This window comes from Schistocerca serialis, chromosome 12 (genome assembly GCF_023864345.2).
Source record: "Schistocerca serialis cubense isolate TAMUIC-IGC-003099 chromosome 12, iqSchSeri2.2, whole genome shotgun sequence".
Classification (NCBI taxonomy): domain Eukaryota; kingdom Metazoa; phylum Arthropoda; class Insecta; order Orthoptera; family Acrididae; genus Schistocerca; species Schistocerca serialis.
Genome location: NC_064649.1, coordinates 165287443 through 165310006, shown reverse-complemented (window position 1 = coordinate 165310006; position 22564 = coordinate 165287443). Strand labels below are relative to the sequence as shown.

The 22564-nt window shown below is 44.3% G+C and overlaps 1 protein-coding gene across 6 annotated transcripts in view; it reads left to right on the top strand.

The window, feature by feature from the left end:
• Positions 1-21393, top strand: part of LOC126428063 (F-box/LRR-repeat protein fbxl-1-like) — a 122179-nt gene extending 100786 nt beyond the window's left edge. For all 6 annotated transcript variants that reach the window (XM_050089941.1, XM_050089940.1, XM_050089942.1 and 3 more), the window contains exons 6-8: positions 8537-8716; positions 16261-16491; positions 21053-21393. In XM_050089941.1, coding sequence (XP_049945898.1) covers positions 8537-8716; positions 16261-16491; positions 21053-21227 — 586 coding nt within the window. In that variant the 3' untranslated portion in view covers positions 21228-21393. The remainder of the gene's footprint in view (positions 1-8536; positions 8717-16260; positions 16492-21052) is intronic.
• The last annotated feature ends 1171 nt before the right edge of the window (positions 21394-22564 follow it).

Sequence of the window (22564 nt, the reverse complement as noted above, 5' to 3'; positions counted from 1 at the left end):
CTTCAATTATCTTCAATGAAAAGTGCTGGAGAACCAAAAACCAAATATTTTTTTCCTCGACTCTCGTATTTGGTACTATTCGAGAGTGTACTTGTTTAAATGTCTTATTAGAACACAGCTGGTGACGTGTTTGACAACCGCCAATATTTCGACAGGCACACACCCCACCGTTTGAGAGCCACATATGCAATGAGAGATGAGAGTGTGCTGTGCAAGGAACTTTAAAACCTCGGTATGCTGGTCAAAAAGGACACACACACACACACACACACACACACACACACACACACACAGAGAGAGAGAGAGAGAGAGAGAGAGAGAGAGAGAGAGAGAGAGTAAATACTAGCTCCACTGCACAACCAAAGATGATGAAGACCGGAAGTTATTGATTGTGAATATTAATTATCAGCAGGAGAGGAAGCAACATTAACTCTGTCTCTCTGTTGTTTCACGAAGGAGAGAGAGAGAGAGCTGGATTTTAAATGGAATTTAAGCAAAAACTTCCATTTCTAGAGACGTCACCATTTAGTATTTGCTATTGATAACTTTTGACATCTATCATCACAGTGTTTGTCTGAATGTGACCTGCATATCGAGGTTTTAAACTTCCTCACACAATGCTGCCCTATTGCATTTGTGCTCCGAAAATGAAGGGCTGTTCACCTGGCTACGTGTCATTGGTTGCCTAAAGCATCTCCTGACTGTACTCCCTCAAGTTGTTTGAATATCTTATACAACAGCAGAAATTCAAGTTTCACAAGTTGGCTTTGATACGACCTAAGTGAACATTTGTGTGTGCCAGCAGAGAGTGCCATTCTAAGTGCACCATACACAAAGTTACTCACCCCATAAAGACATCACATTAACACCTTCACAGTGGCTGAGAGTCCAGACGCTGCTTCAGGTATGCCAAACCCAGCCGGAGCCACTCGTCAATGCTCAGATCATCTAGAGCTACGCCGGCATGGTAGCTCAGCGTATTCGGCCAGAGGGTTAGCTGCCCTCTGTAACAGAAAAACTGAGTTAATCGATCAACAACGAACTTCAATGGACGTCTTACGACGTCCGCCCCGAGCAAATGCAACGAACAAAAGCGAACAAAATGAGATTTAAAAAAAAAAAAAAAAAAAAAAAAAAAAAAAAAAAAAAAAGCTACAAAAAATGTGGGGATATCGATTGCGACTTCCCACCACTATTTGAGATAGTCCTACATACTTTTCAGTTAAAACTTCCGGGCTGAGAGGCCGTGGTCGATGTATAAAATTTCCACCTGACGTTTCGTCTCCATCTGCGGGAGACATCTTCTGAGGTCGACCGGCTACTGCCACTGAGGCACCATGTACTCTCGCGTTTATAGAGCGCATAGAGGGCACCACCATTCGTCACGTGATGCCGACGGTATGCCTATCTTTGGGAGGCGTCATCATTCTCGATTAAGAGTAATTGATTGTCATTCTGCTGGCGCAACGTCGACATCCATATTTTGTCCAACTTTAAAACTTCCTCTTTTCTATTAAAGTTGTGATGGTGTTTGTGAATTTCTATTGCTTCTCTACACATGCGAGTATGATAATGGGATGTTCGTGCTAGAACGCTTGTCTCATTAAATTTAATTTCGTGATTCCCATCTCGAAAAACATGCTCAGCTACGCCCGATTTTTCGATGTGTCCTAAGCGACAGTTACTTCTATGTTCGGCTAAGCGGGTGTTTACGCTTCTTTTCGTTGTTCCAATATATACTTGTCCACAACTGCATGGAATTTTTTATACCCCAGGTGTTGCTAGGGGATGTCGGGCGTCTTTTGCAGTTCTTAAATATTCCTTAATCTTCTTGGTGGGTCACGGACCGTATCGAGAAAGTTCTGGCCAAGTATGGGTTCGAAACAATCTTCAGACCCACCAAGAAGATTAAGGAATATTTAAGAACTGCAAAAGACGCCCGACATCCCCTAGCAACATTTGGGGTATAAAAAATTCCATGCAGTTGTGGACAAGTACGTATATATTGGAACAACGAAAAGAAGCGTAAACACCCGCTTAGCCGAACATAGAAGTAACTGTCGCTTAGGACACATCGAAAAATCGGGCGTAGCTGAGCATGTTTTTCGAGATGGGAATCACGAAATTAAATTTAATGAGATTAAACACCTCATCGGGTCACCAGTACACTCGATGCCTCGTGTCGTACAAAAATGAGCAGTATCACGACCCACTGGACCAAACCGTACAACTCCAACTGGGTACTGTCCAGTCCGTGTCATTTGGCTCGTGGAATGTGTGCAGCTCGTGGTTGCTCCACCTCTTCCTCACGGTCAGATGGAAGGTGTCAGTGTAAAACTATTGCTTAGGTGGTTGGGCTGCAGAGAATTTTCCACTGTGTTCGTGCCGGTTTCACGAGTGTGCAGAGTCGGAGCGAGCCAAGCTAGCACAGAATGTCACCAGGGTGCGATAGCGGTCAGGTGTCGCCACCTGTAGTGTAGGCGTCACTCGTGCTTTGCGTCGTGGCTCGGCTGTGTCTCAGAAGGCAGAGAATGAGACGGGCCACCCAGAATGACGACGTCCAGACGGACGGTTGAAAGGAGCTGAAGAAAGGTGTCATTCTCTTCTGATCTGTTCCGAGATTCCTTTAGGATATGTTTTTCTGATTAACAAGAGATCCACTTCTAAGCTCCCGTCTCCTTGGAGATTATATGGCTTAATTAATGATTATTATGTTACATTCCTCTTGTTTTAGTTGACAGTGTATATCGAGATTTCGTTCATTGTTACATGCAGTGGTGTGGTACTAACTGATGGAGACGCATTAAGAACTGTTTAAATTTAATTTTTTTTCCCTTATCACACTGCACAAGCATAAACACACTATTAATCAAAGTGTGTGCCACTACTATTAAACACAGAGATAAATCCTCCGCTACGCAACCGCCTTCGGCTCACGCAGCCTACACCGTCCACAGCCTCTCGACAACTGCCTCTGCTTGCGACTCTCTGCACCACTGGGCATTGTCGCCCACCAAAGAACAACCACTTACAGATACTACACACCACTACCCTCACACTATGTTGTAATTGTTAGAAAGAACAACCGAAAACATAATGGTTCTTCAAAGAGTTGTTACATCATTTAGTAGTGTAAATATTACAAAGCTCTCTTCTCGCCCTCGGTATTTTGTAGACGGAGAAGAAGTCAGACTGCAATATTTGGCATTGTGTAGCAGGTCCTGTGCACCGAGAAAATTTGAGAAAGGTAACTGTATGAGAAGACAATCGAGGTAAAAGTCATCGAGAATAATACTCGGATGACGGACCGCTCGTGGAGTTGTCGACTCAATTACAGTGCGTAACTCGAGCTGCAACTTTGAGCTTTACGTGCAGCTCTGAATGACGACCTTCTGTGAGGCACCAAACACCGTACGTTCGTTACGTGCAGTTCTCTTTACAATGTTCATCTCGAAAATGCAGCAATTCCTGTCAGGTAGGAAATTATCGTCGAAAAGGCACGACACTCGTCTCCCTGTCAGTTAGAATCTCGTTAGGACCTCTGTTCTATTATGCTGTGAGTTGTGCAGTAGCCCCTGTAGGCACAGCAGACACTCTGTGTCGATACCCCAATAAATGCGGCAACTTCACTGACGGTGTGGCCACGGGCACCTGCAGACGAGACACCACCTCTGCGCCACTCTGCCACGTCTCCTGCTCAGCACACCTTACTGCACCGCCTCGTGACCGCTCACTACCAGTTCCACACGTGTGCAGCGCTCCAGAGCCATCTGTGTACCGTTGTTGTTGTTGTTCTTGTTGTGGTCTTCAGTCCTGAGACTGGTTTGATGCAGCTCTCCATGCTACCCTATCCTGTGCAAGCTTCTTCATCTCCCAGTAACTACTGCAACCTACAGCCTTCTGAATCTGCTTAGTGTATTCTTCTCTTGGTCTCCCTCTACAATTTTCACCCTCCACGCTGCCCTCCGCTGCTAAACTGGTGATCCCTCGATGCCTCAGAACATGTCCTACCAACCGGTCCCTTCTTCTAGTCAAGTTGTGCCACAAACTCCTCTTCGGCCGAATTCTATTTAATACCTCCTCATTAGTTATTTGATCTACCCATCTAATCTTCAGCATTCTTCTGTAGAACCACATTCTTCTTGTCCAAACTATTTATCGTCCATGTTTCACTTCCATACATGGCTACACTCCATACAAATACTTTCATAAACGACATCCTGACACTTAAATCTGTACTCGATGTTAACAAACTTGTCTTCTTCAGAAACGCTTTCCTTGCCATTGCCAGCCTACATTTTATATCCTCTCTACTTCTACCATCATCAGTTATTTTGCTCCCCAAATAGCAAAACTCCTTTACTGCTTTAAGTGTCTCATTTCCTAATCTAATTCCCTCAGCATCACCCGACTTAATTCGACTACATTCCATTATCCTCGTTTTCCTTTTGTTGATGTTCATCTTATATCCTCCTTTCAAGACACTGCCCATTCCATTCAACTGCTCTTCCAAGTCCTTTGCTGTCTCTGACAGAATTACAATGTCATCGGCGAACCTCAAAGTTTTTATTTCTTCTCCATGGATTTTAATACCTACTCCGAATTTTTCTTTTGTTTCCTTCACTGCTTGCTCAATATACAGATTGAATAACATCGGGGAGAGGCTACAACCCTGTCTCACTCTCTTCCCAACCACTGCTTCCCTTTCGCTTCCCTCGACTCTTATAACTGCCATCTGGTTTCTGTACAAATTGTCAATAGCCATTCGCTCCCTGTATTTTACCCCTGCCACCTTCAGAATACGAAAGAGAGTATTCCAGTCAACGTTGTCAAAAGCTTTCTCTAAGTCTACAAATGCTAGAAACGTAGATTTGCCTTTCCTTAATCTAGCTTCTAAGATAAGTCGTAGGGTCAGAAAATTGCCTCACATGTTCCAATATTTCTACGGAATCCAAACTGATCTTCCCCGAGGTCGGCTTCTACTAGTTTTTCCATTCGTCTGTAAAGAATTCGTGTTAGTATTTTGCAGCCGTGACTTATTAAACTGATTGTTCGGTAATTTTCACATCTGTCAATACCTGCTTTCTATGGGATTGGAATTATTATATTCTTCTTGAAGTCTGAGGGTATTTCGCCTGTCTCATATATCTTGCTCACCAGATGGTAGAGTTTTGTCAGCACTGGCTTCCCAAGGCTGTCAGTAATTTTAATGGAATGTTGTCCACTCCCGGGGCCTTGTTTCGACACAGGTCTTTCTGTGCTCTGTCAAACTCTTCACGCAGTATCATATCTCCTATTTCATCTTCTTCTACACTCTCTTCCATTTCTATAATACTGTCATCCAATACATCGCCCTTGTATAGACCCTCTGTATACTCTTTCCACCTTTCTGCTTTCCCTTCTTTGCTGAGAACTGGGTTTCCATCTGAGCTCTTGATATTCATACAAGTGGCTCTCTTTTCTCCAAGGTCTCTTTAATTTTCCTGTAGGCGGTATCTATCTTACCCCTGGTGATATAAGCCTCTACATCCTTACATTTGTCCTCTAGCCATCCCTGTGTACCGTATTTACTCGAATCTAAGCCGCACTTTTTTTCCGGTTTTTGTAATCCAAAAAACCGCCTGCGGCTTAGAATCGAGTGTAAAGTAAGCGGAAGTTCTGAAAAATGTTCGTAGGTGCCGCCACAACTAACTTCTGCCGTCGAATATATGTAGCGCTACACAGGCTTGCTTTGCAGGCACAAAGATAAATACTGGTGCCAAAACCTCTGCGTCAGTAAATAAATTAAAAACAAAAAAGATGGAAGACGAGCTTTTTCCTCTGCCCTGAGTTTCGACCACTGCATTTTCATACATTATCCAACGAAGTAAATGCAAATACCGTATTGTTCATCTCCGAATGTACTACGAAAATCCGACTGGCAAGACTGTTTGGGGTTTTTGTCAATATGGCCAACTCTACATTCTGAATTTTTACCTACCTGTGAGAAGAGATGGTTGCTAATAGAAAATTTTATGAATTGTGAATCACATGCGGTATTCTCTTCACCACAATATAATAATACGAATATAAACATTTTGCCATGTATTCTTTCGTGTTTGCTGCTATCTCATTTAAATCCTGTCTGCGTAATAAACTACGAAACTAGAGTGAGATAACAGCAAACGCGGAAGAATGTACATATCATGTCATGTTTATATTCGTATTTAATGGTTCAAATGGCTCTGAGCACTATGGGACTTAACATCTGTGGTCATCAATCCCCTAGAACTTAGAACTACTTAAACCTAACTAACCTAAGGACATCACACACATCCATGCCCGAGGCATGGTTCCGCGCGGTTCCGGACTGAGCGCTTAGAACCGCTAGACCTATTCGTATTATTCTTATGCCTAATAGTGATACAGTCAGAAATGAAGCACGGCAATTGACTAGATTTTTAAATCTAAGATGACTCTAATTTCTGTGCAGAATGTAATGTACTAAAGAGGCGTCTGCAAAGATTTTCAAACGGAGAAAAATTTTCGCTAAACTCTCGTTCAGAACATCTTCCCCCGCCCCCCCCCCCCCCCCCCCCCCATCCACCAGCTGCCATTGTAAGCGGCGGTAGCGCGCACATAAGCAAGCCATGCCGCGAGCGGCGACAGGTCGTAAACACTCACTATCATAGTGCGACAAACAATGCGTGACACAGTACAGTAATGCATTTTCCGCTCAGAGTGACGTGAACACCTATAACAAAGAGAACGGCACTTACGAGATCAAAGAAATATAAGCAATCAATTCAAACCAGACGAAGCACGTGAAAAAGGAAGGGTACCCGTATTAATACCGACGGAGCGCCTGACGCATAGCAATGGCTACCTGGTAAAGCTTAATTGCTAAGCTTACGACTCGAACCAAACTACTGTAGCTGCATCGTCATTCATTCGACCTAAATTGTGTCTCGTATTAAAATGAACCAACTTTGTTTCGATTTGGAGGTGCGGCCTAAAACTTTTCTCTCCCCTCGAATTTCGAGTCTCAAATTTCAGGTGCGGCTTAGATTCGGGAAAAATTTTTTTCCTTGCTTTCGAGTATCATTTTTCAGGTGCGGCTTCGATTCAAGTGCGGCTTACAAGGGGAAGGCCTCAGACACGGCCAACCGATTCGGCTCAAATTTGGCAGGTCGCTTGTGTACAACCTAAAACGAAGGATTCTAAGTTATTTTGGGTCAACACCCTCGCGTTTTTGAGAAAATCGCCCCTAAAGGTTGTGAAGAGCAATCGACTCGAAATTGGAGGGATCGATAGATAATTGTAAATAGAACATTTTTCATCATCGGGTATGGGGTCCGCAAACGCAAACTTTCCCAGAAATCGAGGAAAGAAACTTTTATAACTGCCGCTTCTGTACCCACACGGTAAACGCTATTCGGCGACAGCTCTGATAGCGCACCGGCCAAGGTAACTGGCTGGGTCTCGAAGAACCCGGGTTCGAATCTCGAAAAAATATGACACAACAAACAATAACTAGTTACTACAGCATAAACAGACGAGCTAATTACCACAAACTACAGACAATACTCGTCATATGTTACTTACGGAAGGACTGTATTCATTCACAAATCGTATTTCATTCGGCGCATTAACGATGGAAAAATCACTACATGTATCGGCGAGGTTCGCGGCAGCCTATGACGGAAAACAACTCTTTCCGATTGACTTCTATAAGGCTCGTGCTGGACACCTTCACTCTTCCAGGTTCTCAACTACGATATGACGAAGAGGCAACCGGGACAACAAAACTCTCCGCGCGTACATTCTGTCCCGTGCCTCGCTGTAAACAAGCGTCGCGCGGTTGGCTGTCTGTGATCCCTCGTGAGGAATTCGCAGCACTCTTGCTCGGAGTTGTTTTCACGTGACGAGGCTTAAAAGTTTAATACTTTACTAACTCACGGCCTTTGGGAAATTAGTTTGCCTAGCTAATTATTATCATTCCTTATTGATTTATTTACCTTATTAACCCTCCTATACTTATCAATTGAGATATGGAAAAATACAAATGAAAATAATAACATCCGTTAGGTTTCTTCGAGATTCGAACCCGGGTTCTCCCATTCCGAGCCAGTTACCTTTGTGCTATTGGCGCTGCCGGCGGAAAGCGTTTTGCATGTCGGTACAGAAGCGGCAGTTGTAAAAGTTTCTTACCCCCATTTCTGGAAAAGTATGCGTTTTCGGACCTCATACCTGATGATGAAAAATGTAATTACAATTATCTATCGATCCCGCCAATTTTGAGTTGATTGCTCGCCATAACCTTTAGAGGTGATTTTCTCAAAAACGAGGGGGTGTTGACCCAAAACATCTTAGATTCCTTCCTTTTAGGTTGTACACAAGCGACCTGCCAAATTTGAGCCGAATCGGTTGGCCGTGTCTGAGGCCTTCCCCTTGTTAGATTCGAGTAAATACGGTACTCTTTTGAGGGGCTGACTAATATTTCACCTGTGCGGCTTGGATTTACATTTACAACAGGTGTTGTTTTGAACAACTGCAGGCCCGGCTGCCTACCACTGCTGCAGAGGTTGGACCTGCCGCACGCCACCGACCTCCCGAACGACGCGGTGGTCACCATTTCTCGGGGGTGCCCGTCACTGCGCGAGCTGAGGCTCATTTTTGCGACGAGCCTCACAGACGGAGCACTTGCCGAGATCCACCGTCTTAAACATTTACAGATGTAAGTACCTGACGTCGCTGTTGTACAGTTTTTGAACATGTTTTATGCTCACGTACAAAGGACATTCAAATATTAATTGGAATTTTTTGTTTATAAGTTCACTTCAGAAAAGTTCACTTCAGAAAAACTCATACACACAAGTTATTTAATCTGTGTATAGTCTTCTGAATGGGAAATACATTTTTCCCAGGGGATAGGTAGTTTTCTCAACCCCGTTTTCACAAAATGAATGTGGCTGTAACAGCAGGGTTCACATAAACACTTTGACAGCGCAATTGTTGTTAGATCTGTGTCGTCCGACTGCTTCTTTTAGTGGTCCAAACAAATGAAAATGACAGGACAATAAGTGCGGAGTGTAGGGAGGATGTCCTAGTGTGGCACACGACAGCTCCCGAACTTTTTGTCGAGTCTGGGCTGCCGTGTGGGGCCGAGCACTGTCACGCGGCCCAGTCACGCCCCAGATTTGGTATTTTCTGACGATATTCGCTTTCCGATCTATGCAAAAAATGGCAGTAGTATACGGCGCTCACAGTACAGCATTCTTGGAGAAAACTGATGAGAACTTCCTTAATATAAAAAAAGACTGTCGCAATAACCTTCCCCACACAGAGACAATTTTAGGCACTCCGTGGGTGTAGAGTCGTCAGTGGGTGTAGATTGGTCTTTTTTGTGCCACTTTGGGCTGCTTTTTTCTATTCCCGTGCGTAACAGTGTACCCACGTTTCATCATAGATCAAAATCCGGTGCACAAAATGTTCCCCTTCTGTTTGGTAGCGTGCCAGTAGCTGTTTGTACGGCTCAAGATGATGAAATTTGTCGTCTGTGGTGAGAAGATGGGGTACCCACTTTGTGGACTCTGTTTGAAATCCGACGTTGTCACTAATTATCACCGGAGCACTACCGTATGTAATGTCTCTTGCGGCGGTCTCTCCGCGATATTTTCAGAAATATTTTATAAATTATATAACTCAGTACATATCTCGAAATATCTCTTCTTATCTTACCGATTCCTAAACTTTAATATACGATGATTTTCAATGCAAAGTAGTTTCAAGCCCTATTATTCCTTGGAGCGTGCATTTACTTCATGGAATAGTTTCCCTGCTATCTCTTATGAAAAGAATGAAGGAGATCTTGCCGATTAGCCGTGAAAGAACGAAGATGTATATGTATGTATTGTTGAGCTAGTCGCCATGTTGATGAGATTCTGTATGAGAAGGAATTTAATACATGAACTAAACTAAAGTAAGTGTGTTCGCGTATTATTTAACTGATTATTATTGACAGTGTCTGCTTGCTACGCTACGCGGGATCAGTGGGGAAATGTCTGATTTACACTGGACGAAGCTGCCGTTGTGTACGCTCAAGATATCCAGTTCATTACTTCCAATAAATGGGCTAACGCGGTCTTACCAGCAGATCTCCGGTCTTCCCCGTGTGATCACCGAAAGTTAATAATTATTACAAATGTTTTCAGGAGATCGACTGACAATTTTCGTCGCACCGAGACTTCGAAATTGCTTCACTGCCTTATGGAATTTAAGTTAAGCTCAGTTTAATCAGGATAGAACAGTATTGAACTGTGTGACTGTGATAAGCCTGCTTTGTGATTTAAGATTCCCGTAATATACGCATGTTTTTTACTATCCTGATCAGTGACGCTAAATCAGGCCGGTGTGAGAGAGGTTTTTCAATTTCAGATCACACAAAAAATATTAAACGTAGTTATGCCAAACTCTGTAACATTTTCAGCAACTTGTGGCAGGCATCCCACAGAATCACGTGGGTAGCAGCACGTCAGTGTTTACCCGTGAGAGGAGATTTAACGGCCGGGCCAACCTGTGACGGCGGTGGAGCACCCAGCGAAGCAAAATCCAGTATGAGCTAGACCTCCACGCCTCGTGGACAGTTACGCCTATTTCCGATTCTGTCAGCCACGGACCACGCGGATCGAGTACAATGCGTGGCGCCCCACTGACACCTTGACGGATTTGAACGAGTGCCGACTGTTTGCTTCGTCCTGTCGTCTCCACGAATCAAACGGTGCCAGTGAGATGAGACGTAGTTTGCACATTCGGCGGGACGCGACGGCAGTCCGACACAGTTCCGGACTCGTCGTCGTGCACTTGACGTCTGCGTAGCCACCCGGAACAGCTCCACTGTATACCAGAAGCATCCCTGATGTGTCACGGCATCACCCGGACGGACGCACTTTGGCTCATATTTGTCGCCTGTGAGTAATCCGAAGGATGAGATCGGTATTCCACCTGTACACCTCGCCTGTGCTCACTCGCTCGCCATTCCCAGTGAATTAGTGGAGCAGGTACTACCGTGACACGGTGCCTCGGTGCCCGACACCGGCAGAACATCTGCGCAGTCGTACAGCCGACCTCCGACTGCACGCGCCGACACGGCACAGTACCGGTGGGTATTTGCTCGAGCCGATTTACAGTGTCGCACATTATACAGGGTGAAAAGTATTTAAACCGACAATCTCTGGGAGGTTGTAGGGGAGATCAAAACAAATATTTTCCCTAATGTCATTTTTTCCTATGAGGAGTATTTAAACCGGTAGAGGAAGATTTCTCTGGCGGCAAATTAATTAAACCAAGAAACACTTTTCCATTTTTTTATGACCAAGAGACAACACATTAACACAACCCAATTTCAATTACAGTAGATTTTCAGAAATGCCTCCATTGACATGTAAACAAAGGTTACACCGTCGGATCATGTTATGTCTGACACGGGCAAAAACCGCAGGAGTATCCTGAATTGTTCCTGCTGCTGCAACTATCCGGGCAACCAGATCCTCTTCTGGTGCAATAGGAGTTGTGTAAACAAGGTTGCGCATCTGTCCCTACACAAAAAAGTCCAGAGGGGACATATCTGGGGATCGAGCAGGCCACGGTACAGGACCATCTTTGCCAATCCACGTGTCTGGGAACCGTCGGTCCAGGAATCGACGCACACGACGACTGAAATGTGCCGGCGCCCCGTCATGTTGGAACCACGTGCGTTGTCTTGTAGGGAGCGGAACGTCTTCCAGCAATTCTGGCAATGCTCTGGCGAGAAAATTGTAACAGTGCCTGCCATTTAATGGCCTAGGTAGCAGATACGGCCCAATTAAACACTCCCCAACAACACCGACCCACACATTAACAAAGAACCGCACTTGATGAGCGCTAGTAACTGTGGCATGTGGGTTATCCTCACTCCACACATGCGAATTGCGCATGTTGAAGACTCCATCACGCCCGAACGTTGCTTCATCGGTAAACAAGAAAGAGGATGGAAATGTAGGATGCATTTCACACTGTTCCAGGTACCACTGCGAAAACTGTGCTCTGGGAGGATAATCAACTGGTTCCAGGTTGTGGACACGCTGTAAGTGAAATGGACGTAACAACTGCTCTCGAAGGACTGTTCTTACATTCGTCTGATTCGTCCCCGTGTTACGTGCAATTACAAGAGTGCTGATTGAAGGATCCCGCTCCACATGCTGCGAGACAGCTTCCTCAAATTGCAGCGTTCTTACCGTGCGACGGCGTCCCTGTCCAGGTAATGTGCTAAATGACCCGATCTCACGCAGAAGTTGGTACACAGCATCAAAGGCCGTATGATGCGGGATACGGCGATTAGGATATTGCTGTTGATAAACCCGCTGTGCAGCTCGTCCGCTGTGGTGCGCTACGTAGTACGCACCAGCCATATCAGTGTACTCACTCCAGGTGTATCGCTCCATTAGTAAACAGAGACAATGCACTACTACACTGGTGGACAGCAGTTGCCTACAACTGAAGAGCGTAATACGGCCTCTAACATCTCAAGATCGCAATACGGCGTCTAACAACTGACGAGCATAATACAGCCTACACCAGTTTAAATAATCCTCATAGGTAAAAATGACATTAGGGAAAATATTTGTTTTGACGTCCCCTACAACCTCCCATAGTTTGTCGCATTAAATACTTTTCACCCGGTATTGTGCGTAGACGTGGCACGGCCACCACTTACGCTGCCATAGTCACGAGTGCACCGCACGATCACTGTGACGAGCACATTTTGCAGATCAAATGTAATGGCGAGCCGACTAAAGTCTCCGTGGACAGAATTGAGACAGCTTTCATCTCAACTACTCCGATTCTCGTTCAGTTCTTCGAACCAGTGGAGGACTTGAATGCGATTTTCACTCTGCAGCGGAGTGTGCGCTGATATGAAACTTCCTAGCAGATTGAAACTGTGTGCCGCACCGAGATTCGAACTCGGCACCTTTGCCTTTCGGGGGCAAGTGCTCTACCCCTGAGCTACCCAAGCACGACTCACGCCCCGTCCTCACAGCTTTACTTCTGCCAGTATCTCGTCTCCTACCTTCCAAACTTTACAGATGCTCTCCTGCGAAACTTGCAGAACTAGCACTCCTGAAAGAAAGGATATTGCGGAGACATGGCTTAGCCACAGCCTGGAGGATGTTCCCAGAATGAGATTTTCACTCTGCAGTGGAGTGTGCGCTGATATGAAGCAGTTCGAGTCTCGGTCCGGCACACAGTTTTAATCTGCTAGGAAGTTTCAGTGGAGGACTTGTCCACGGACGACCTGTTAGGCAGAGCCCACTCCCCTGGGCGTCAGCGGTGCACGCGTACCGCCAGCTGCCACTGCGCAGCCACACCCACCTCGTCCCGTCCCCGACCTGGCCGGGCAGCCCCCGAGACCGTGCTCCAAACGGGCACTCCGGCAGCCGGCAGACTGCGTCACGCGAGCTGGCCGCCGCGTCCATTTCGAATGCCCGTGCCGCACCGTAATGACGTCACACCACACGACACGGCCAGCTTGCACCCTGCCTGCCATCTGCTATTAACACACTGTCCCCGGCAGGCCACTTCACTGGCTGTGATCTCGTCTCCAGTTCTCCAGACGTCTCCTCCCGTCTCGTCGGCCGACTGCCCGTCGCAGCTCCCGGGCCCACTGTCGTCGCATCGGGCACTGGGGCCACTGTCGCTATGCGTGTCACGTTCCCGCCGAACTCCAGATACTACCCCGACCGCGACCGGGCTCGTCCGTCGCAGTTCCCGGACCCGTGTTCCGGTCCCGACGACACAGCGAGCCTGTGCTCTCCGTAGTCATGTAGTGATGTAATATTATGATGTAAAATGTGCCCGTATAAATCAATAAATATATGAAAATGCACCACTCATTAATGAAGACCCTGTTCTTTTTCCCCTTAGCTGCAAAGTCCCAGAAGATTGTGCCACGGGACAGAGCTGAGTGAAAGTCTGTTCCCGTGCATGTATTTGCAACAGCTGCTGCACTTAGTGTGCACAGGAAATTACTCACCTGTAAATGCCGCTCTAAGTCAAGAAAACGTCACACCACGAAGGAATTGTCCAAAGGGATGGAAACTGGCAGATGTGATGTACGTGCACAGACAAACAAATTATTAAAATTTCAGAAAAGTTGGATGATTTATTCGAGACAAAGAGCTTCACAAATTGAGCAAATCGACTACACATCGGTCTACCTCTGGCCTGTATACGAGCAGTTATTCGGCTCGGCTTCGATCGACAGAGTTGTCGGATGTCGTCCTGACGGATATTGGGTGCCCAATTCTGTCATCGAAATCCTGACATCATTAAAGCCCTGCCCGTAATGCTCCAAATGTTCTCAGTTGGGGAGTGATCGGGCAACCTCGCTGGCCGAGGTAGAGTTTGGCGAGCGTGAAGACGAGCAGTAGCAACTCTCGCCGTGTTCGGGCGGGCATTATCTTGCTGAAATGTAAGAGCAGGAAGGGCAACCAAAAGGGGCGTAGAATATCGTTGACGTATCGCTGTGCTGTAAGGGTGCTGTGGATGGCAACCAAATAGTGTCGACTTGCTGCTATGCCACAAGTTTTCCGAGGATAACAACCGAAAGTGACCTGCCACGAAAACAAGTGGCACTCCAGACTATCAGTTCCGGTTGTTTTGCTGTCGGTTGGTACCCCACTACATTCCGGGGTGTCCCCAGGCAGGTCTTTGCTGGTCACTGTGGCTCAATTTCGAGCAGAGCTCATCACTGAAGACAATTTTATTCCGAACTGAAGACACGTCTGGAGGTACCCCAGATAGCAGAGGGATAGCAACCTGTCTGTCACCCGCCATACGGTGCGACAACCAGAAGTGACTTTTTGAGGTGCCATTTGTTTTCAGCACTCCTTTGGTTGTCATCCTCGGAACACTTGCGGCACGACAGTTAGTCGATGCTACTCTATGCCCCGTTTTGTCGCCGTTCGTGGCGAGCTGTCCTTGGCTTATGTTTCGGCAAGATAATGCCTGCCTCCACAGGGCGAGAGTTTCTACTGCTTTTCTTGGTTCTTGCCAAACCCTACCTCGGTCACTAAGTTTGCCGGATGTCTCCCCAATTGAGAGCATTAGGAGTGTTATGGGCAGGGTGCTCCAACAGTCTCAGAATTATGACAATCTAATGGATCGATAGGACAGAATTTGGTCGGATATTCCTCAGGAGGACACTCGACACCTCCGTCATCAGTGCCAACCTTGCACAGGTGCCAGAGATGGACCAATACACTATTGATTTGCTCAATTTGTGGAGCTCTCTCTCCTGAATGAATCATCCAGTTTTTTCTGAAATTGTAATGTGGTGTGCGTACTGTAAGACCTTCGGTAGACACACCATCAGATTATTTGACTTGTTGCTCTAACGAAGTAGGCGAGTGTCAGCAATATGTCTCGTGGTCTGATCGTGGTGTGTTTATCTTCTGCCGTTAGGTCGGACAATAGAAATGCCACTTGCACGCTTAGAGTAGCAGATTGACGGTGACCAACTTTAAACAGAACTTGATTAATTTTCACGCACATTTACTAAAATAATAAAAAGCATAGACATTACGTACCTTGATTTGGATGCTGTTTACAATTGACAATCTGAAGTTCCTTTGGTCTTGGTATGTTAATCTTATTCTGACATATCTCTGATACTTGACAAAGTGTCTATACATTTATCTTCATGGCTATGTACAGGAATATGATAATCTTATTAGGCGCAGACTGAAACTTGACTACAGACTGGTACAGACTAATGCAGACTGGTGCAGACTAATGCAGACTGACTAATCGGAGGTCTGTACACTCGTTATAATACCTCGCGCGTTAAGATATCACAGCGCGAGTGTGATCTGCGAGGAGAAAAGGTTGTACGTTAGCAGCAATCTCATTGGCTGTGTTACATATTAATACGCGGATCGGCGGAAGCAGAATTTGGTCCGTCTCTAAGGCAGCGCCATCTCGTAGTGCGGAGACGGACGAGCGCTGCGCCTGCGCTGTTGTGCTTAGCGGGGCGAGCTATACTGGGAAATTTGTGTACGCGCTGACTACACGGAACTATGTACACAACATGTAACCATTTGTTTGTCTGTACATGTACTGATTTCTGTCCCATTTGGATAATTCATTGCCTTTCTTTTTTGTCATAGTGTGTATTACACAGCAAATTTCATGTTGTCACCAACATCTTAAAGTGTTATATTATTTTTCTGTTTGTTCTTCTAGACTGGATCTTTCCGGATGCAGTGGGCTGGGCGGATCTGCCGTGGCGCACGTGGCGCAGCTGCCATCCCTCCGCACGCTGCTCCTCCAGTACATTGACGACCTGACAGATCTGCAGCCGAGCCTACGGCACGTCCTGGACTTGAAGCAACTGCGCTGCCTCGATATCCTGTACAGCGGCCACATCAGAGCTGTGCCATTTGAAGAATTTTCTGTGAGGCTCGTGAACCTCAGGTAGGTTGCTCCTGTTGCTTCTGTTCACCGTCCGAGCCCGGTTCTGATGAATCTTTCGTTTCTACCGCGTGGCCTCGATGACTTCCACGAGACTGGGAACGGAGTGCTAGTATTAGAGAGAGTGTAAGGCAGGGATATGAACTTTCAATCCCAACTTTCCAGTTTATATATCAAAGAAGCAGTGATAGAAATAAAAGAAAGACGGAAGAGTGGATTAAAATTCAGGGAGAATGGATATTAATAATATCATTCACTGATGATACTCCTATTGGCTAGTGAAAGGGAGGAAGAATTTCAGAACCTGTTGAATGGAAAGAACAGTCTAATGAGAACACACTACAGATTGAGAAAGAAACAAGGAAAGATGAAATTAATGAGCATTAGCTATATGAGATTAGTTATGGATTTAACATCAAAACTGGTGTCCATGAAGAAGTGATGCAGTTCTGATACATTGGAAATAAAGTAACACACGATGCATGAAGCAATGATGACATACCAAATGGCTGTAATTAAAGTGCAGATACTCACAGAGGTCCAGTGTGGGCTGTAATTATCATACGGAAGCGAAACTCAATTTATATTCTAATGCGTTAACACAGAACAGTTTTACGCTGGAGAAAAATTAGTTTCAATTTCGGCGACCAGGTGCGAATCTGGTGCTGCGAATGGAAATAGTTCCCACTTATTTGTTTTCTCTGTAAGTTCAGTGGTAATCCGTGTTCCCACTTCTAACTTATGCTACCATCTCTGTTAGAGTGTGCTAACTATGTGTAGATTGTCAACAGTTAGGCTAAAGCTGTTGTTTTTCTACCTTGTGAGTCAATCAATGCAGAAGCGCAGTTCCCGCGTGAAAATGAGCCACTGTTTCGACTGCTACAGCGTTTTTTGGATAGTGTGCTTTCCTTTTGCTTGTGAAGTGACTTGTGTTGTATTTATCTACTTTTATATTTATGAGGGAGATAGTATTTGTGTATATTTGCTGCATTTGACTGAAAATTACATAAGTTAGTGGAAGCAGAAGTGAAGTATTCTGCCCATTGGCTGTGGCAGAGTATAATAAAATAATGGGAGGAATTGATAGATTTGATCAGCTGCGTCAACGGTATGCTGTAGGCCGTCGTTCGTGGAAGTGGTGGCACAAACTGTTTTCCTTTCTTGTGCATTTGGCAGTTGTCAGTTCCTACGTTATGTGGAAGCTACAGAAGACAAAAGCAGACCAGCTAACATTTAGATTGCACTTGGCAATGCAGCTTATCTCTGGCTTCTCAAGTAAGAGAAGAGGAACGTCAAACACCAAAAAGAGGTGTGTCTGGAGTACCAGATGAAGTTTGTCTGGAGAAAGTTGGAACTCATTTCCCTACAAAAGGTACAACAAACAGAAGATGCCGCCAATGTAGCACCAAGAACAAAGAAAAGCGAACAAAAGTAATGAGTAGCAACTGTCATGTACCTTTGTATGTAGCACCATGCTTCTCTAAGTTCCATAGTACAGCACCTTAGTGAATTCAAAGGACAGAATGAACTAATACAAATATAAATGTAATGTTTAACATGTTTTTGTACTAAAAAATAAAGGAAATACATTTTTTTTAAATTAGCAAGTGAAGTTACTCCACAGTTCCAATAGTTCCCACTAATTTTTTTACACTCATAGGCTAAACTCTGTTTTCAAGATTTAAACTATGATTTTATGAACAGTTTCTTAGCCCAATAAAGTGTTCATAAAAAGTCTACAACTTCCGGAAATAATTTGGTCACTAAAGGGTTAATTCATTCTGTACGAGCACTGGAGATGTCGATGAGATGCTACTTTTGTAAAACGATGTGATCAACACTTGCTCACAGTAGTTCCGATGGAATTTAAGCGATGTGTTCCTGCGTGCTGACCTTCAGATCAGGTAGAGACCTAATGTGCCTCTGGTAAAGGTATTCTTTTAGGTATTCCCAGAGTCGAGAGTCACATGGATTCAGATCAGGTCATCTTGCAGGCAGTGCATCTGAAAGCCTCTGGAGATAACATGTTTTAAGGAAGGTTGCACTAAGCAGATCTTCCACTGGGTGAGTGACGTGCAGTGTTGGCCCATCTTACATGAAAAGAATGGTTTCCACACAGTTGTGCTCTTCCAAAGCAGGAATCACGTGCTGTACAAGGAGGTCTCCATAACGTAAAGGCATCACAGAGGCCCCGCCCCCTCCCCCCGACAGGCCCTACAGATGTATCCTCTTCAGAGAACGGACCAAGAATAAAGATGCTTGTGACTCCACACCAAACAATCATATACAGCAACTGCAGTGGTTCTTGGTGCACAACATGCAGTTTAACAGTACCCTTAAATTTGGCAGTTCTGTGTATTTTCTGTACCCTGTAGTGTAGAATGTGCCTCTTCACTCCATAAAAAATTGCCTGGTCGCATGTCATCGACTTCTATCTGTCCGAAAACTGAAGAGCTAATTCAGTACGTTGCTGCAGATATGATGATTTGGTTGCTGCACCGTCCCGATCTTGTAGGGGCACCAGTCTAAATGCACGCGTTTTAGCTCACGCAGGCTGGGCTGGCGTGAGGAGGGAAGGACTATACTGACGTGAGGTCTGGAACATGACAGGGAATGAGAATTCAGAAAGCGGACGTAATTACTTTCGTACTTAACTTTAATCCATTGATGATGAACGTCGCTCTTGACGGTACATGATTCACAATATTATTTGTTCAGAATACAGTCTTGAAGTAATTAGTTACAGTAACTGAATATGGCGCCTTGCTAGGTCGTAGCAAATGACGTAGCTGAAGGCTATGCTAAACTGTCGTCTCTGCAGATGAGAGTGTCTTTAGTCAGTGAATCATTGCTAGCAGAGTCGGCTGTACAACTGGGGCGAGTGCTAGGGAGTCTCTCTAGACTAGACCTGCCGTGTGGCGGCGCTCGGTCTGCAATCACTGATAGTGGCGACACGCGGGTCCGGCGTATACTAACGGACCGCGGCCGATTTAAAGGCTACCACCTAGCAAGTGCGGTGTCTGGCGGTGACACCACACAAAAACTGTCCACACCATTGACCACAGGATGGAAAATTCTCGTGGAAGGGCACAAACACTAGCATTAGCCGGGACACGTGCTGCATAGTGAGTTGCAGCAACAATAACTGTGTCAATAACTTCCACTGTGATAGGATGCATTCCTCTTCCAGGTGCCACACCAAGCCCACCCACGTTTTTGAATTTCATCGTCATTTTCTTTAAAGCATTTAATGACATCTGGCCCCTCTGTCAGTGCAGCACTGGAATTGCTGCCGTTCACATGAATCTGTTTCACTAACAGCACACAGTCTTTCTCCTCAATTATCACTACTGTTCACTCGCGTTACAGCTTGTCGAACGATAGTGTGGATGTCGTACAAATGGTGTACTGTGCCAGATTTGCTCGTAGTAGCCGTAGTTGGAAGTAATTGTTTTTCCAGCATAAATTGGTCCTTCATTAACACATTAGCATACCTACCAAGATTCACTGCCATATGATAATTCAGCCCACACTGGACCTGTGTAAGTGGCTGAACTTTAATTATAACCAAACAATACGAATAAAGCAAATTAGCACAGGCATAGAGGGCATTTCTGGCCAGGAGAAGTCTGCTGGTATCAAACATCAACCTTAATTAGAAGAAGAAATTTCTGAGAATGTACGTTTGGAGTACAGCATTGTATGAAAGCGAGGCACAGACTATGAGAAAACTGGAAGAGAAGACAAGAAAATTGATAGAAGAGTGTTGAAAGTTAGGTGGGCTGTTATAAGAAATGAGAGGTGGGTTATGTGCAGAATCAGTGTGGAGAACACTGACAAGAAGAGGGATAGGATGATAGGAGAGAAACAGGACTATAGGATATGTGTTAGGACATTGAGCAATGACTTCCGTGGTACTGGGAGGAGTTGTGAGGAGTAAAAAGTGTAGAAGGAGATTGTAATACATCCAACAAATAATTGAGGACACAAGATGCAACTGAAGTCAAGAGATTGGCTCACGGGAGGACTTTGTGGTGGGTTGTATTGAACCAGTCAGAAGACTGACTGGAAAAAAGGAAAAATTTTGAAAATATCTTGTAGGATGGTCCTCAGGCATTTATGGCACAGAGGAAAAAAACACTTTCTTTAAAATCATCAATCGCAAAATAGTGCATTATTCCAAATTTCATTGGATTTGATGTATTCGAGAAATAATTAGAATGAAAAACACAATAGAAATCATTTAGTACTTACCTCAGCTGCATGTTGAGATCAGTTTTCACTGTTTTTGTAGGTTCTTCATTTCTCCAAGTCCTTTATTGAGATATCAGTCAAAACACCATATGCTACCCACATATTTCCACAGTTAAAACCTGTTTAATATGAAGATAGGTATTAACTAGAATTTGTATCTCCTAAGTTTAAAAATTCTGATAAATTTCCTTTGCACTTCATTTATGACACAGTTCATCAATGTTTATGGTTTGTAGTATTACAAGAAATAGGGTGTAATAAAATACAGAAATACAAATGTTGCAGTTACTTTTTCTCTTTCTTCTTCCAGAGAACTACATGTGACGTATGAGGAAGAGGATGAGGTTTTCTACAAAAATGTTTTTGCTGAAATGCAGAGTCAAATGCCTCGGCTCAGGATAATTAATACTTTCCGATGGACAGAGAATGACTTCCTAACAGATTACGAAACGGATGATGATGATGACACCGACATAGGGTACTGAGAAATAATTTTGGTTTTCAGACTGCAGAATGTAACATTGGAGCCCCTGGATGAGTGAACTGTTTGAAAAGGAAGTAAAAGACAAAATATTGATTTATGAAATTATTGTATAAGAGCCAAGAAAGCGTTGGCTGAAATAAAAAATGCAATTTTTCGTGTTTTAAAAATTTTTATTTCACAAAAGAATTCATTATGTCAGCCACTGAAACTGATTTTATTTCCCTCCATATTGAAGCTCATTGTCACAATTATCATTACACAAATGGGAATTTTTGGCACCATAGTGAATGTCATATTCATTTCTTTTATTGCCATATCCTTGTGTTGATGAAATTGTCCTTTAAATCTGAATGGCCAAGCAATCCTACCTCCATGTGTCCTGAATGTCTTTCAGATGCCTGTTTCACACTTTTCAGTTATTTCATATGTGTACTATTTTGATGTCACCTGCAGATAGTAATACACTAACGAAAGGACACAACGATTTTTATTTGGGACGAAATGGAAATAAATTAATAAAGTGTCAAACAATGGAAAATACGGGACGGACTCGGCATTTCCGCTATATGTTGAGTAGCAACTTTCCTTCTCATAATGTTGTTAATAAAGTGTCAGTCATACATACATTACATGCTTTCCATGTTGCCCTGATCCAGAGCTCAACTGTCAGATCTGACCAGTTTTCATATTGTAGAGGTTCTGAAACACATTGCTGCACAGTCAGTGTCACCAGAAGTCACACTTCACTGCCATTCCGTTGTTCAGTATTTCTCATCTATATTTCACGATTTACATATAATTAGAAGTTATAAAAACATAAACATTAACAACATCACAATTGGAGGGCTCATTAGGAAAACAATTTTTGTCATTTTCTTTCATTTGTCGTGGTTTCAGCACACATTGTGGATTGGCACAAGTGTGGGTTTGGTGATCCACTCCATGAATGATCTGTCACCCTGCTGATGTGTGTGCCAACTTACACATTATAAATATCTTGTGGTCACCATTCTCGATTTTGCTTGCTGACAGACCTGCAAAGCTGTGAGTCTAAAGCATAAGCGACCCTCCACAGCGGGTGGAAACACGCACTCACTGTCGCGCCTTCTCGTCATTCTTATTTGTCTCGTAATACACAATTTGTGGGAGACGTGTCAGGATTTAAAATAAGAAACATTTTTAAAGAGAAATGCAATAGTTTACATTACTACTGAGATACTGCTACACAAATGCATACTGCAGTTTCCAGTATACAAAAATAAAATGCATAATTACCATCTTAAAACTCTGAAACTGTCCCCATTGAATTCGTCAATAGACTAATAACACTTTTCCACT